The sequence below is a fragment of the Salvelinus fontinalis genome, chromosome 8 (assembly GCF_029448725.1).
Source record: "Salvelinus fontinalis isolate EN_2023a chromosome 8, ASM2944872v1, whole genome shotgun sequence".
Lineage (NCBI taxonomy): Eukaryota > Metazoa > Chordata > Actinopteri > Salmoniformes > Salmonidae > Salvelinus > Salvelinus fontinalis.
The window spans coordinates 34,381,729-34,397,736 of record NC_074672.1 but is presented as its reverse complement, the minus strand read 5'-3'; the positions used below and the strand labels follow the sequence as shown (position 1 = coordinate 34,397,736).

The following is a 16,008-nucleotide window of genomic DNA, read 5'->3' as shown; positions in this document are numbered from 1 at the left end:
AATCAACAAGCAGCTTCTGGCATTATCTAAAGTGGACATTGCCATTGGCTGCATAGAGTAGCATTAAGAGAAATCCATTGCAGCCTTGTTTACAAGCTCAAACACTGGAATGTGAGATGTAATCTCACCTCCATTTGGCTGATAGAAATCCTCATTTCATTTTATGATTTTCAATTTGAGTGACATTATTTCTATAGGGTGAATTCAAAAAGAGTAGGACGTCATATAAACTGGGACAGCATAATCCTGACATGTTTATTTATTGGTCTGACAAGAGCAAATCAAAACTATTGTTACTAAGCCCTTGCAGAGAAACCACATGATCAAAATCACATCACTTCATTGATGTGATATCATAGAGGCGGGAAGAGCAAGCTTCAAACAAGCTCACCCTGCAAAGCACATGGTAAAATCAGCTACATGATGTCATCTGAGCCTCTCTTTCCCTATCTCTCTGTGGGAGAAACTCTCTGGGCCCACTTCCTGTGTGGCACTCACTTCCTGCTGTTGTGATAATTTTTTCTGTTTTGATGTTAAGGTTCTAAAACTGCCAGAAATAAGGCAGTGCCAAATTCTAATGTAAATGAGCATACTATGTACTGATGCATCAAAATACATTTTTTTTAAATTGCCAATATTATGTTTCAATTTTGTAATTCAGTCATGTTTTTAGTTGTCCTGCTTTACCAACTATAGCTAGCTAAAGTAGGACAGCATGGAGTAGCTAAAGTGGGACAGTCTTATAAGCTATTCCAATAGAGGAAAGGGATCCAGTTTACATTAGGGAACCCCTGTACTTAGGTTAGGCAAGGTTCTGGTTCTTGTAGTACTATATTCTGTAAAAAAAAATATTGTACTGTTATTTGAGTGTTTTCAAAAGTGGGACACTTTTTGCATTTACATCTTCTGTAACTGCTTCAGACATTTGTTCAACATATTAGCCCAACAGATGATGCATTTCTGAAGTCCTCGGATGTTTCCTAATCACAAAAAATGTACTTGAATTGTCATTGGGGTACAATTAGGACTATAATAATGGTGTCCCAGTTTATCCTAGTCTACCAAATGCAAACTGAAAATATGGTTTTGACTCAGTGTACACAAATGTCATGCCTCCTGTGTATATTAATTAATTAGTTTTGTTTTTTGGGTGATTAGGGAACATCTTGAGGATTTCAGGAATGTATCACGTGTTGAGCTAATATGTTGGCTAGATGTTGAAATAGGTTACAGAACACAGATATGAAAAAAAGTGTCCCGCTTCTTCAGCCTATAGTCTACACTTTCTATTTCTGAACTTCTAACGCGAGTGTGTAATTGGCATGCTGACTGCAGGAATGTCCACCAGAGCTGTTGCCATAGAATTTGTTAATTTCTCTACCATAAGCCACCTCCGTCATTTTAGAGAATTTGGCAGTTATTGCTTCTTAACGATCAGAAGAGCAGCTTCAACAGTTACACCTTGGTTACCGCCAAAACATCAGAAATGCGGGTCTCGGCTATTGCCTGTTAACGCTTGATCGAATTGAATCTAGGCCTAAGTGCTTTAAAATCTTTATAGAAGTGACAGCGTTGACGGAGGGATATGTCAAAATTCAGAATTTGGGCAATTTAGCAAGCCTTTATTCATGGGGGAATAAAAGATTTATTGAATTAATGTGGTCTATGTTAAAGGGCACTTAATTTAATATAACAGGCTTTTAAAATTCAATATTGGTGCAAAATTTCTACTTAAAATATCAAAGAGATGCAAAAGGCACCACCCACATACTGATCCTGAAGACATCCTTCACAGGCTGGGCCTTTGACCAAATGACAAGTCACCAAGACTGTCACTAAATTACACACTAAAATGTGTAGACCTAACTCACTGCAGCACTATGAGACAGTACATATTCTGTGATAGATTAAAAACACATTTCTAATTGATTATAAAAATAAAAAGCAACCTACTGCATTGGACAGGGTCTGTCGTGGACAAAATTATGGTTAACATTTTATTTTTCAGTTACCCCCCCAAATCCATTTTATGTTTCATACAGGAATCAGTTGGATGACAGGATTTACATAATTATCCCCCTTCATGCTAAAATTCACCGGCAGCCTCTCGACTCACACAATGCACGGTCTCCTTGCCTTAAAAAAGCAGTGATTAAAACATTCACACAATGCCATCATTGATACTTATAGAACACAACGTTGCAATTTCCCCAATCCCCACACAATGATTTGTATTGTATCTGTGCAAGTAGGGATGGAGTTATGGAAAATACAGTGATTAAAAGGCAAGACGACTCGTGACCGGTTCTTTTCATTATTTCACTAGATTACCTTTGCTTTTTTATGTTAAATAATTTCACAACTCAAATAAACCCATGTGATATTGCATTATGCAAAAAACAAGTACACATCCCATTGTTGTTGTTTTTTTTCGGTCCCCCGAGCATGCTGCCGCTGGCTATAACTACAGGGCCAATTTCCCGATGATGACGCCGATGACGAAGAACAGCACGCAGAGCGCCAGCACGCGGGTACTCAGGCCCTCCTCCCTTATCATGGCCTGTGAGGAAGATGAGTGGGGGGAGGACGCCATGGACGTGACCTTCCTCTTCCGCAGACCATCCTCCTCCTGGGTAGAAGGAAGGAGTCACAGGCCAAATGTCAGTTATTTGCTCCATCTGTAACAATGCAGACTAACTTAATAGGCCTCATATTTGAGATCAGTAACTGCTTTTCACTGTTATTGCTCAAAAACAGCTGTTATATATTAAATGAGGCCTATTAAGTAAGTCTGCATTGTTACAGATGGAGCAAATAAAATGCATTGTGTCGAACAGATCTGACTGTTGTGGGTTCTAGGGACATTTGAGTCTCACCCTGATCTGTTTGTTCTCTTCCCGTAGCCTCTGGACCTCCATCTGCAGCCTCTTGCACTCCTCCATGATCTTCTTCACCTCGCCGTCATCCAGGGAGGAGCTGGCAGACTTAGGGAGTGAGGAGAGCTCTGACTTTATGGGGGTAGAGGACACATTTTTGTTGCTTTCACTGTCATGCTGTGGAAAGGAGTGGAGACACAGAAACATGCAGATGAATAACAGAATGGGGATGAGAAGCACAAAATAAAATACAAAACATGGCAACGGCTGTTTCAGAGATGCAATGGAGTGTACATGATCGAATCATTCAGGATCTATTTGTGAATGGAATTAATCTTACACTGTACGGTGAAATCTATGAGGGAAGTAATGTCAACAACAACAAAAAACATGCAATTGTATGTAGTAATATGATAAGATGTAGGAGATACTTACAGTTTTGTCATTCTCTAGTGGGAGCTCAAATGCACATCTCAACTTGGAGTCCATCAGCTCCTCTGGCTTTGCCTCTTTCCACTGTCGGCCAGAAGGAGGATAGAATGATAGAAAGAATGACAGAAAGAATGACAGAGAAAAAGAAGAAGAGGGCAGAAAGAAAACTGAATAATAAGGCAACACCAAGATGACCACACCCAAATAGGGACTCCATGACACTCATAAGAGAAGCATATCCTGACAGCACATTTGTCCCACTTGCAACGCATAAACAAGTAGATGCTTGAGACAGTAAGACAGAACTAGAAATGCAGATTGAATAAACTTACTGTGATCATCAGATCATAATTAGTGAAATTCAGATTAATCACATTCCATTTGGACACTTACCACCCCTTCCATGTCAGTCATGTCATATGGAGCAAGCATGGACTGCACCATGAATTTGTGTTTGCTCTTTTCATTGGGATCATAGTCGAAAGGCTGTAGCATAACTGCAAAACAAAGCAGACAAATTGCATCAAGCAAACTCTTAGCAAAAAGTTACCTTCCGTTGACCAGCTCGACATACTATTCGTTCCTGAGATTATTCAGCTACGATCATCTATAAATCAAACTAAAAGATACCAACCAGATACATTGATGGAAGTGCCTGCGTCAATGATGCCACTGTTTGGGCGGACACAGTATCGACGAGGCGCTGTCGTCTTCACTTTAAAACACACATTTCTATCTGTTGGGTTGCCTAGCTTCAGGGTGGCCGTGACGACATCTGTAAATGGACCTGGAAAAGATGGAGAGAATAGACAACAGATACACTACATGACCAAAAGTATGTGAACACCTGCTCGTTGAACATCAAACTCATGGGCATTAATATGGAGTTAGTCCCCCCTTTGTTGCTATAACAGCCTCCACTCTTCAGGGAACGCTTTCCACTAGATGTTGGGACATTACTGCGAGAATTTGCTTCCATTCAGCCACAAGAGTATTGGTGAGGTCAATACTGATGTTGGGCGATTAGGCCTGGACTGCAGTCGGCGTTCCAATTCATCCCAAAGGTGTTTGATGGGGTTAAGGTCAGGGGTCTGTGTAGGCCAGTCAAGTTCTTTCACACTGATCTTGACAAACCATTTCTGTATGGACCTTGCTTTGTGCACGGGGGCATTGTCATGCAGAAACAGGAAAGGGCCTTCTCCAAACTGTTCCCACAAAGTTGGAAGCTAAGAATAATCTAGAATGTCATTGTATACTGTAGCATTAAGATTTCCCTTCACTGGAAAAAAAAAGTATCTGGACACCTCTTCAAATTAGTGGATTTGGCTATTTCAGCCACACCCATTGCTGACAGGTGTATAAAATTGAGCACACAGCCATGCAATCTCCATAGACAAACATTGACAGAATGGCCTTACTGAAGAGCTCTAAACTGCTGTAAGGTACTCTGACAGCTGATGCTTCAAGTTAGTGAGGGAGATATGAGTCTCCAACTTCAATGATTTTTGCAATTCGTTCCAGTCATTGGCAGCATAGAACTGGAAGGAAAGGCGGTCAAAGGGGGAGTTGGCTTTGGGGGTGACCAGGAGGAGGAGTTGGCTTTGGGGGTGACCAACCTATCGCTGACCAGCGAGCATGCATTTAGTTTTACTTGCATTTAAGAGCAGTTGGAGGCCACGAAAGGAGAGTTGTATGGCGTTGAAGCTTGTCTGGAGGTTTGTTAGCACAGCGTCCAAAGAAGGGCCAGAAGTACACAGAATGGTGTTGTCTGCGTAGAGGTGCACACTCAATACCAAGTTCCAAACTGCCTCTGGAAGCAACATCAGCACAAGAACTGTTCGTCGGGAGCTTCATGAAATGGGTTTCCATGGACGAGCAGCCGCACACAAGCCTAAAATCACCATGCTCAATGCCAAGCTTTGGCTGGACTGGTGTAAAGCCATTGGACTCTGGAGCAGTGGAAACGCATTCTCTAGAGTGATGAATCACACTTCACTTCTGGTAGTCCGACGAACGAATCTGGGTTTGGCGGATGCTAGGAAAACCTAACCTGCCCCAATGCATGGTGCCAACTGTAAAGTTTGGTGAAGGAGGAATAATGGTCTGGGGTTGTTTTTCATGGTTTTGGCTAGGCGACTTAGTTCTAGTGAAGGAAAATCTTAACGCTACAGCATACAATGATATTCTAGACGATTCTGTGCTTCCAACTCTGTGGCAACAGTTTGGGGAAGGCCCTTTCATGTTTCAGCACGACAACGCCCCCGTGCACAAAGCAAGGTCCATATAGAAATGGTTTGTCGAGATCGGTGTGGAAGAACTTGACTGGCCTGCACAGAGCCCTGACCTCAACCCCATTGAACGCCTTTGGGATGAACTGGAACACCAACTGCGAGTCAAGCCTAATCGTTACAAGCCTATTGTTACAAACGGTCAGTGCCCGACCTCACTAACTCTCTTGTGGCTGAATGGAAGCAAGTCCTCGCAGCAATGTTCCAACATCTAGTGGAAAGCCTTCCCAGAAGAGTGGAGACTGTTATAGCAGCAAAGGGAGGACATATTAATGCCCATGATTTTGGAATGAGCTGTTCAACGAGCAGGTGTCCACATACTTTTGGTCATGTAGTGTATCTACAGAAATAAGATTGATTTCGGTTGTGTTGCATGTTTGAGTGTTTGTTTAATAGCCTACTGATTCCGTGAGCACCAAGCCTCACGCAACACATGTCAGATAAGCAATTTCACAAATTCGGCTGTTTTTAATCTTCGCTTTGCTGTAATAAAAGTTGTACACTTTTTCTCGTTATAACATCCTCTCTGGTATTACATGTAATGTATTTAGTGTTGTTTAACACTGTTCCAAATTGCCAGAAAATTTATATTTATAATAACTAAACTTTTTCTTGATCTTCTTATTGTAATTATTATCATCATCATTATAATAAGTAACGTCATTATCATTAGTAGGCTTAGTTGCCTTGTGTAACCACCATCGAGCTGTAGGCCTAAGAGCGCATCCCGTTTAGTCTTAACACCGTAACTTGCTTAGGCCTATATTTCAATACTTATATTGGCTACTATATCAATCAATTTATCGTTCATGTCATCACACAGCATACGAGTCATTCATAATTTGAAATGCAATCAAGCATTTTAGGTTTAAAATAACAAAATCGACCTTGAATAAATAGCGTAAACAATAAATAAACCGTTCCATTTTGGCAATTGCATTCATGAATGCATGCGACTGTTTTGAGTCATTGCTGTAATAAAGGCTTTATTTTATTTTTTTAAGAAAAAGAAAAGGTTACAGATTCTCTGGTACCCTTTTATTTAGTGTTGTTTATATTGTTACAAACGGTCAGAACATGTATATAGTAATATAAAAGCACCCGTTTGGCACACATAATATGAGCGCAGAACTTGCTCCTTACCTTCTTTTTCTTGATCTCCAGTATTTTCCACAACTACTCAAATGTATTCCACACATCTGAATTCCCCTTTACCTCCTGAGCAACCAGTGAACATTACCCAGTTTCGAGTTTGTCATGTCCTCTGCATCCATTTTGCTGTCACGTGTTACGGTGTTCAGAGTTTGTTATAACCAATTTATTGATGTAATTATGATATGCTATAGGTCAGGACCGATTGGTCACATTCATGCGATGCATATGTGTCACGTAAAGAGAGCAAGGCCAAGGGTTGAGGGAATAGGGAATGTTTTTCCTAAACAAATGAGGGATTTCGGTAACAAAACTTTTCAGTGAGAAATGTCTGTAATCATGCTGCAGCTTCAACAACACGGACAGCGTGATAAATACTGTAGCAGGGAGGAGGGAGAGACAACCGGTGCTAGTCACACAGTCACTCGCTGTAAAAACAAAAATTATACAGTGCAGCAAGTCTGAGCCCGGCCCGGCACAATCAAATCAATTGCAGTCGGACTCCCCGGGCGGACTCCCTCTAGTAATTTGTGTGTCTTAATATTTAATCAAACATAGCGCTTAAAGCATCAGACAAGCTCAGTGCATATAGTTGATTTGATTAAAACACATAAGATGTGTCTATATATGGAAAAAATACACGTTTAAACATGTCAACCAATCGATTGGTCGAAAGAACCTGATGACTCGGTCAACCAATTTTATTTTTAGTCTGGGACAGCCCTAATATAATTCTCAAATCCATTCATCAATTATAGCCTGTTCAATAACTCCATTACAAGCGGTAAGATGGTCCTACTCAGGACCTTACAATTCTGCTAAAACTCACTGATCCTGCGCCTGACAATTGTCAACAGTCACTTTTCTACTGCAGTATTTCTCAATCAATTCCTGGGGCTCCCCTAGGAGGTGCACAGTTTCAGGCCAATAAATAACACCAATCAAGGGCTGATTCAACTAATCAAGGGCTTGTTCATGTGTGGTCAGGGCTAAAACAAATATGTGCCCCACGAATGGATTGAGAAACTTATATGTATCCATAAAGGTAATTGTGAAATGGGATTTTCCCTAGTGTCGCCCTGACCTCAGAAAGTACTATAAATGAATTAATTATACTTCATTTAGCTAGCTAGTAACTATAGCAGAAATATCTTAATTTATGGTGGCAAAAACTGACTCGCAAGTAAGGGAGATCGTGATTATGATAGTAACTGAATAACATGCAACTAACATTGATTGAGGAAATGACCAGGGCCTGGCTTTTCATTGCAGGCTAAGATAGCTAAGTAGCCGCTGAAGAAAATGACAACTAGCCATTAGCCTGCTAGCATCGGTAGGTAGAAGATGTTGCTATGCAATGTCCCTTTGCTTGTCACCGCTCTAGAAACCAAATATGATACACCGTGTGCAGACCCATTGTTTAGTTATCAACAACACTACTGATAATGCATTGACGTTGGCTAGCTTGGAACAATGGTCAAATACTTGCAGACCAAACTGCCCGGCCCTGCCCTCTTACCTCTAAATTTCAGTTCGTGTGGTGGCTCAAGCTGGAGGACTTGCTCTTGTCTGGCCATGTCCCAGAGGTTCGAACGCCGTTCTGATATAAGTACCTGGTCTATATGTCGCAGCTTTTGTTACTATAACTATTGTAAAATCTCCTAAATACGACCCGATTTCGTTAAGGGATAGCTGGAGGATCACAAATGCACCAGTTGGACAGCCAAGTGCCAACAGCTGAAGCTAAGCTAGCAAGCAAGCAGGAAGGAAAGGCTCCGTGTGACGTCGTGGGAGGGGGCAGGTCTGTGGAATGTCAGCAAAGAGATCTCTGTAAAGTTGTTATATTTTTGCAGGGCACCCGAAAAAACCCTCTGATCTGGCAGCTATTTGAGAATGTAAAGTCATTTTCATTTAGAGGCTGTTTCAAGCAGATATCCTTATTAATTGGCACACTGTGTGATGCTCAGAAAGGCATTTAACGATGCTAAGGAATCAAGTCAAATCAAACTTTATTTGTCACATGCGCCGAATACAACAGGTCTACTAGACCATACTTACAAGCCCTTAACCAACAATGCAGTTCAAGAAAGAGTTTAGAAAATATTTAAAAAATAAACTAAAGTAAAAAATTATAAAAAGCAACACAATAACAATAACGAGGCTATATACAGGTACAGCCCTGTCGATGTTAATGGGGGCCTGTTCGGCCTGCCTTTTCCTGTAGTCCACGATCAAATCAAATGTATATAGCCATTCTTACATCAGCTGATATCTCAAAGTGCTGTACAGAAACCAAGCCTAAAACCCCAAACAGCAAGCAATGCAGGTGTAGAAGCACGGTGGCTAGGAAAAACTCCCTAGAAAGGCCAAAACCTAGGAAGAAACCTAGAGAGGAACCAGGCTATGGGGGGGTGGCCAGTCCTCTTCTGGCTGTGCCAGGTGGAGATTATAACAGAACATGGCCAAGATGTTCAAATGTTCATAAATGACCAGCATGGTCAAATAATAATAATCACAGTAGTTGTTGAGGGTGCAGCAAGTCAGCACCTCAGGAGTAAATGTCAGTTGGCTTTTCATAGCCGATCATTAAGAGTATCTCTACCGCTCCTGCTGTCTCTAGAGAGTTGACAACAGCAGGTCTGGGACAGGTAGCACGTCCGGTGAATAGGTCAGGGTTCCATAGCCGCAGGCAGAACAGTTGAAACGAGCAGCAGCACAGCCAGGTGGACTGGGGACAGCAAGGAGTCATCATGCCAGGTAGTCCTGAGGCATGGTCCTAGGGCTCAGGTCCTCCGAGATAGAGAAAGAAAGAGAGAAAGAGAGAATTAGAGAGAACATACTTAAATTCACACAGGACACCGGATAAGACAGGAGAAGTACTCCAGATATAACAAACTGACCCTAGCCCCCCGACACATAAACTACTGCAGCATAAATACTGGAGGCTGAGACAGGAGGGGTCAGGAGACACTGTGGCCCCATCCGATGATACCCCCGGACAGGGCCAAACAGGAAGGATATAACCCCACCCACTTTGCCAAAGCACAGCCCCCACACCACTAGAGGGATACCTCACATCGAGGGAGAGCTCACATCGAGGGAGAGGTTATTGTCCTTGCACCACACTGCCAGGTCTCTGACCTTCCCCCTATAAACTGTCTCATCGTTGTCGGTAATCAGGCCTACCACTGTTGTGTCGTCAGAAAACTTAATGATGGTGTTGGAGTCGTGTTTGGCCACGCAGTTGTGGGTGAACAGTTAGTACAGGAGGGGACTAAGCACGCACCCCTGAGGGGCCCCAATGTTGAGGATCAGCTTTGCAGACGTGTTGTTGCCTTCCCTTAGCACCTGGGAGCGGCCCGTCAGGAAGTCCAGGATCCAGCTGTGTTTAGTCCCAGGGTCCTTAGCTTAGTGATGAGCTTTCTGGGCACTATGGTGTTGAACGCTGAGCTGTAGTCAATGAACAGCATTCTCACATAGGTATTCTTTTGTCCAGGTGGGAAAGGGCAGTGTGGAGTGCAATTGAGATTGCGTCATCGGTGGATCTGTTGGGGCAGTATGCAAATTGGAATGGGTCTAGAGTATCAGGGATGATACTGTTGATGTGAGCCATGACCAGCCTTTCAAAGCACTTCATGGCTACCGATGGTAATCATTTAGGCAGGTTACCTTCGCTTCCTTAGGCACAGGGACTATGGTGGTCTACTTGAAACATGTAGGTATTACAGACTCAGTCAGGGAGAGGTTGAAAATGTCAGTGAAGACACTTGCCAGTTGGTCCGCGCATGCTTTGAGTACACGTCCTGGTAATCCGTCTGGCCTGCGGCTTTGTGAATGTTCACCTGTTTAAAGGTCTTGCTCACATTGGCTACCGAGAGCGTTATGACACAGTCGTCCGGAACAGCTGGTGCTCTCGTGCATGCTTCAGTGTTGCTTGCCTCGAAGTGAGCATAGAAGTTATTTAGCTCGTCTGGTAGGCTCGCGTCACTGGACAGCTCGGGTCTGGGTTTCCCTTTGAAGTCCGTAATAGTTTTCAATCCCTGCCACATCCGACAAGCGTCAGAGCCGGTGTAGTAGGGTTCATACTTAATCCTTTATTGACGCTTTGCCTGCTTGATGGTTCGTCTGAGGGCGTTGCAGGATTTTTTATAAGCGTCCGGATTAGTGTCCCGCTCTTTGAAAGCGGCAGCTCTAGCCTTTAGCTCGATGCGGATATTGCCAGTAATCCATGGCTTCTGGTTAGGATATGTATGTACGGTCACTGTGTCTTAATATTATAATATGATATATTGTAATATCTAAATATTACAATGATATGTATGTATTTGTTTGTTTTTTAAAAGTGGGTGATTATTATTTATGGAGGATTTTCCCTGTTTTTGAATGTCAGTAAAAAGGTCTGCGGACATGCTTTGGTGTTTTGCTGCCTCGTGCATCCTGAGGGTGGCAGTAGAGCACCATGGAACACCACCCACAATAATTTTACGTCATACGGCCTAAACCAGGAAGTAAGAAATATCAACAATCAGGCCAGAGCGAGAAGAGTGACACGATCGCCTGTTGGCGTTTAACATTTTAAAAGGACCTTTATTGCTATATAGTTTAGAATCTCAGAATGTCCGTGTTTGGGAAGTTGTTCGGCGGTGGAGGCAAAGGAGGTAAAGGACCAAGTGCACAAGAGGCGATTCAGAAGCTCCGAGAGACCGAGGAAATGTTAACGAAGAAACAGGATTTTCTAGAGAAAAAGATTGACCAGGAACTCATTACTGCGAAGAAAAACGGAACTAAAAACAAACGGGGTGAGTCGCCAACTAACATCACATATGAATTTTCACGATTGTTGTCTAACTTGGCTAGCTAATTAGCTAGCTAACTAACGTTAAAGTTCGCCTGATTTGTTAGCTAGCTGAAAGCTAGCTAACTTTCCGAAAAACCACACCTGTCACTACATAGTCAGGTTGCCAATCTCGCCCTACCTCGTTGCACCAACTGTTGTAGAACAACTAATATGTATTATACCCGTTTTTTTAATGGAACGTTTTGTGTGACTGGTATCAAAAGTGTAGGTCTGGCTACACCAACAGCTAGTGAACCAACATTTGTCAAATGGCATCGTGTGACTGGGGGATTTTGTGAGTCATGAATTTGCACTCAATGCCTGCTTGTCAAAAGAAGGGAAGGGGGCATTCATTTCCCGACATTTAAATCATTGGGATTCCAACACACCCTGTTATAGGGCCTGTAGTGATGATTAGTTACCTAATACTGATAGAGGCTCCAAGTGACTTCTAGCATTCTTCACTGACAGTGGTGTTCATAACATAGGCTTTTGATGTAATAGTGAGTGGTTACGCATTTACCCACATTAAAGTCCTGGGCATTCAGAAACACTGTGACCATGACTCACTTCCACTGTCTTCACATACTAACCACGCCCCCCATAAATCGACTTTGATAATGATCATGGTGTTCTCATGTAGTGTTTTAATCCTCTAAACCTATTTTACCTACACAGTGACTCAATTTTTGCTAGTTTATATTTCCCATGTTCTTTACAACAAATGCTAGGTTTCCATCACAAACATTAAATGACATTTAACCAATGCTTTTATCCAAATGACTTAATCATGTGTGCATTCATTTTATGTACCGGTAGTCCCAGGAATCAAACCCACTAACCTCTTTTTCGTTTTCACTACGCAAAGCGGCCCTGCAGGCCTTGAAGAGGAAGAAGCGGTATGAGAAGCAGCTTACCCAGATTGATGGCACATTGTCCACCATCGAGTTCCAGAGAGAGGCGCTGGAAAATGCCAACACCAACACTGAAGTGCTCAAGAACATGGGCTTTGCTGCCAAGGCAATGAAGGCTGCCCATGAAAACATGTAAGCGGTGGCACACTACTTGTTTATTAGCTTTGGTCAGGTACTCATACAGCTCTTGTATTAATTCAAATCTCTCTGTTCCATCTATCTCTGTGTTTTAGGGACATAGACAAAGTAGATGACTTGATGCAAGACATCACTGAGCAGCAGGAGCTAGCACAAGAGATCTCAGATGCCATCTCGAAACCTGCAGGCTTTGGAGATGAGTTTGATGAGGTATGTGACATGAACTTGTCTGAACATTGTTCTTGATTTGGCTTTCATCAGTGCTGTTAGTTTAATAGTTGACCAGATATCACAGAGCCTGGATGTTCTGATTGTCTTGCATCATAGGATGAACTCCTAGCAGAGCTGGATGAGCTGGAACAAGAGGAATTGGACAAAAACTTGCTGGAGATTGGCGGGACAGAAAATGTCCCACTACCCAATGTGCCTTCTACTTCATTACCCTCAAGACCTGGTGAGTCCTTTGTAATATGCAATAAAACATTTGATTTCTCCAATGGAACATTTTATCCCATGGTTACTATCCCAACAGTACATTAAATAACTACTTGATCTCTTGTCCTTAATTGCTATAAAACATCTATATTTGCAACTTTTACACAAGTAATTCACAATTTTTGCATGCCTATATTTTTTTTTAGCCAAGAAGGAGGATGAAGATGAGCATGACATGGAGGACTTGCAGCGCTGGGCGATGGAGGCTAACTAGTTGCATTACTGACACCACCTGTTGTAGAGGGGAAGAAAGGACTAATTGAATATGGTTGTTTTGTGTCCGAGAGCCAACCATCTTCTAAAACTAACACTAGAAAGGCCAATGCTGTAGGTTCTGTTTCCAGCCCAAAACCAGAGAAAGGTTACCATGGCCTTCCATTAAAAGAGGAAGTTCAGAAAATGTCTTTGGAAATTTCTACCAAAAAGTTTGAACATAATTGTTTGGCAGTGATTGTAATATCACTGAACTGTTCTATTGTCTTTGATGCTATGAACTTCACTGAAAGGCAAACATTTGTTTTTAATACATGGGCGTTGCAATGTCTCTTTTTCCGACTTAAACATATTTACCATTTGGTGTGGTGGGTGTGGGCTGGATATATTTATTCACCTTTACTTTTTGTTTGTAGTTGCTCCCAAAATAAGATGGAAATATGAGCATGCTCTCATGGTAATGTTTAGAATGGTCTATTTTCTGGATTGTTATTCTGAAATGTTGTTTTACATATTTTTTCCCCTATCAACATTTAGGCGATTCCCATCTACTAAGCATCTGACCCTTGCTATTTGATGTAAATATCTAAATAATTAATATTTTTGCTGTCACAGAAGGTTTTCTTCATGTTGTGCTAAGCATGCAATGAGGGAAAAACTTAATACACTGCACAGCTCCAGAGAAATGATGAACCCCAACCAGTTCTGTTGTCTGTGTCATTTCTGAAAGGGTTCATTTTGAATTGTATAAGGTTGGGGGGAAAAATCACCATATTAACTGCAGGGGGGAAAAAATAGACTTCATGGTTTGTAATGATTAGACTAGTAGATACAGTATCAACATTTGGGGTTTGAGGATTACTTTTAGTTGTTTTTTTTACACAATGTACATTTTTTACAAAGGAAAAAAATATTCATAAGCATGTTTGCATTTATGGTTTAATTGTCCAGATGAGAATATTATTTGGAAAATAATTAAAGTTGTTGATTTATTTTGTGGGTCAGGTTGTTTTTCTTGGTTAGGCATCAGTGTACAAAACAATAAGATAATCTGTGAATAAATAAAGTAGGAAATCTTTATTTTATTAGTTTGAAATAATTTTCAGGTGTTTGTAAAATGTTAATGTGTCTCATTTGCAATCATTGTCAGTTGGTGTCGTTTAAGATGGAGGACGATAAAACATTTTCATGAGCATGGCCTTATTTATATTACAGCATATTGGATGACTATCATTCATATTCCATTCACCCAGCTCATTGAAACATGGATAGGTTTAGGCTACTACATGATACATTTTTAGGTAGCTACAACCTAGCCTATGAATGAAAGTTTACAACGTATTTGCACAGGTTGAGATACATTTTAGTAATCGGGGTGAAAGATAATGACACATTCAATACCGTCTTGCACAATATTGCCAGCATCTAGCTGATCTAGGGTGTGATCATTAGTCTAAAAGTTGCAAACGAGAGTTTTTCAACAGAATCTGCAGACTGAATACACCCCTGATCACATGCAAACACAGTTCACTTTCATAGCAGCTACATATAAACAGCATGATCCCTTTGATCGAGCTGGTTGTTTGAGTAGGCTAAACTAGCTAGCTGCATTCGCTAAGTAAGTGAAGTGAAAAAAATGTGAAATACAGCTCTCTTGCTTCGCCTTCATTTTTGAAAAATTTAATTTGTTAACTATTCAACTATTGTTTTTGTCTCTGAGTCAGCTACTCAACACATTGTATGCACTGCAGTGCTAGCTAGCTGTAGCTTATGCTTTCAGTTGTAGATTCAAACTTTGATTGGGTGGATAACATTTCAGTTCATGCTGCAAGAGCTCTGATAGGTTGGAGGATGTCCTCCGGAATTTGTCAAAATCACTTTGAAAGTATATGGAAGTGGGTGAGAACCCCGAGCCTCCTAGATTTTGAATTGAAGTCAATGTACCCAGAGGAGGACGGAAACTAGCTGTCCTCCGGCGACACCATGGTGCTTCCCTACAGAGTGCTGTTGAGACTACTGTAGAACTTCTTTGCAAATCAGTGTGTTTTAATCTTGCGAATATAGGGGGTGCTGTTTCGACTTAGCATAAATTGGTTTCCAGATTAAACTGCCTAGTACTCAATTCTTGCTCGTACAATATGCATATTATTATTATTATTATTGGGTAGAAAACACTCTCTAGTTTCTATAGCCATTGGAATTATGTCTCTGAGTGAAACAGAACTCCTTCTACAGCACTTTTCATGACAGGGAGTGAGATTTCAGAAATCTTGGCCCCTGTTCCCAGGTCAGTTGTAATGTCCCTGTGAATGCTATGGGGAAACAAACACTGCCTACGTCTTCCTCTAGATGTCAGTAAGGGGTGACACTTTGAATGGAGTCGATTGCGCAATCAGGGCCTGTATAAAAGACCAATGACCGGAAGTACATTTCTTTTCGTCTCTGCGCCTGACGCACGATGGACGTCGGACTTGCCTCCTTCCAAGCTGTTGTTTAGCCAGTAATATTTCTTCGGTCATGTTTTTACTCGTTATAGGTGTTAAAAACATCATAAGGTAGTTAATTTAAACCGTTTTATAGCAATTTATATCCGTTTAGGGTGATTTTATGGCATTTCTGTGTGACGCACTTCGAGGAGCTGGGCACTTTTCTAGTACATGGTG

General features: G+C 41.5%; 2 protein-coding genes across 4 annotated transcripts; one reads left to right on the top strand and one right to left on the bottom strand.

Moving 5' to 3' along the window:
- Positions 1-1,983: 1,983 nt before the first annotated feature.
- LOC129861139 (vesicle-associated membrane protein-associated protein B-like) lies at positions 1,984-8,545 on the bottom strand. 3 transcript variants are annotated; one of them, XM_055932300.1, is made up of 6 exons: positions 8,268-8,545; positions 3,943-4,095; positions 3,702-3,805; positions 3,312-3,392; positions 2,877-3,008; positions 1,984-2,629 (listed from the first exon to the last, which is right to left on the bottom strand). In XM_055932300.1, the coding sequence occupies exons 1-6, from the start codon at positions 8,323-8,325 to the stop codon at positions 2,465-2,467; spliced, it is 693 nt and encodes a 230-aa protein (XP_055788275.1). In that variant the 5' UTR covers positions 8,326-8,545; the 3' UTR covers positions 1,984-2,464. The 3 variants fall into 3 exon arrangements, with proteins under 3 accessions (XP_055788275.1, XP_055788277.1, XP_055788274.1); XM_055932302.1 differs by having other exon boundaries at positions 2,877-2,984; XM_055932299.1 differs by having other exon boundaries at positions 2,877-3,053; positions 8,268-8,544.
- A 2,685-nt stretch (positions 8,546-11,230) lies between these two features.
- LOC129861140 (charged multivesicular body protein 4b-like) lies at positions 11,231-14,338 on the top strand. The gene is made up of 5 exons (XM_055932303.1): positions 11,231-11,547; positions 12,454-12,631; positions 12,733-12,847; positions 12,965-13,091; positions 13,279-14,338. Exons 1-5 carry the CDS (start codon positions 11,364-11,366, stop codon positions 13,344-13,346), a joined length of 672 nt encoding a protein of 223 aa, XP_055788278.1. The 5' UTR covers positions 11,231-11,363; the 3' UTR covers positions 13,347-14,338.
- Positions 14,339-16,008: the final 1,670 nt, after the last annotated feature.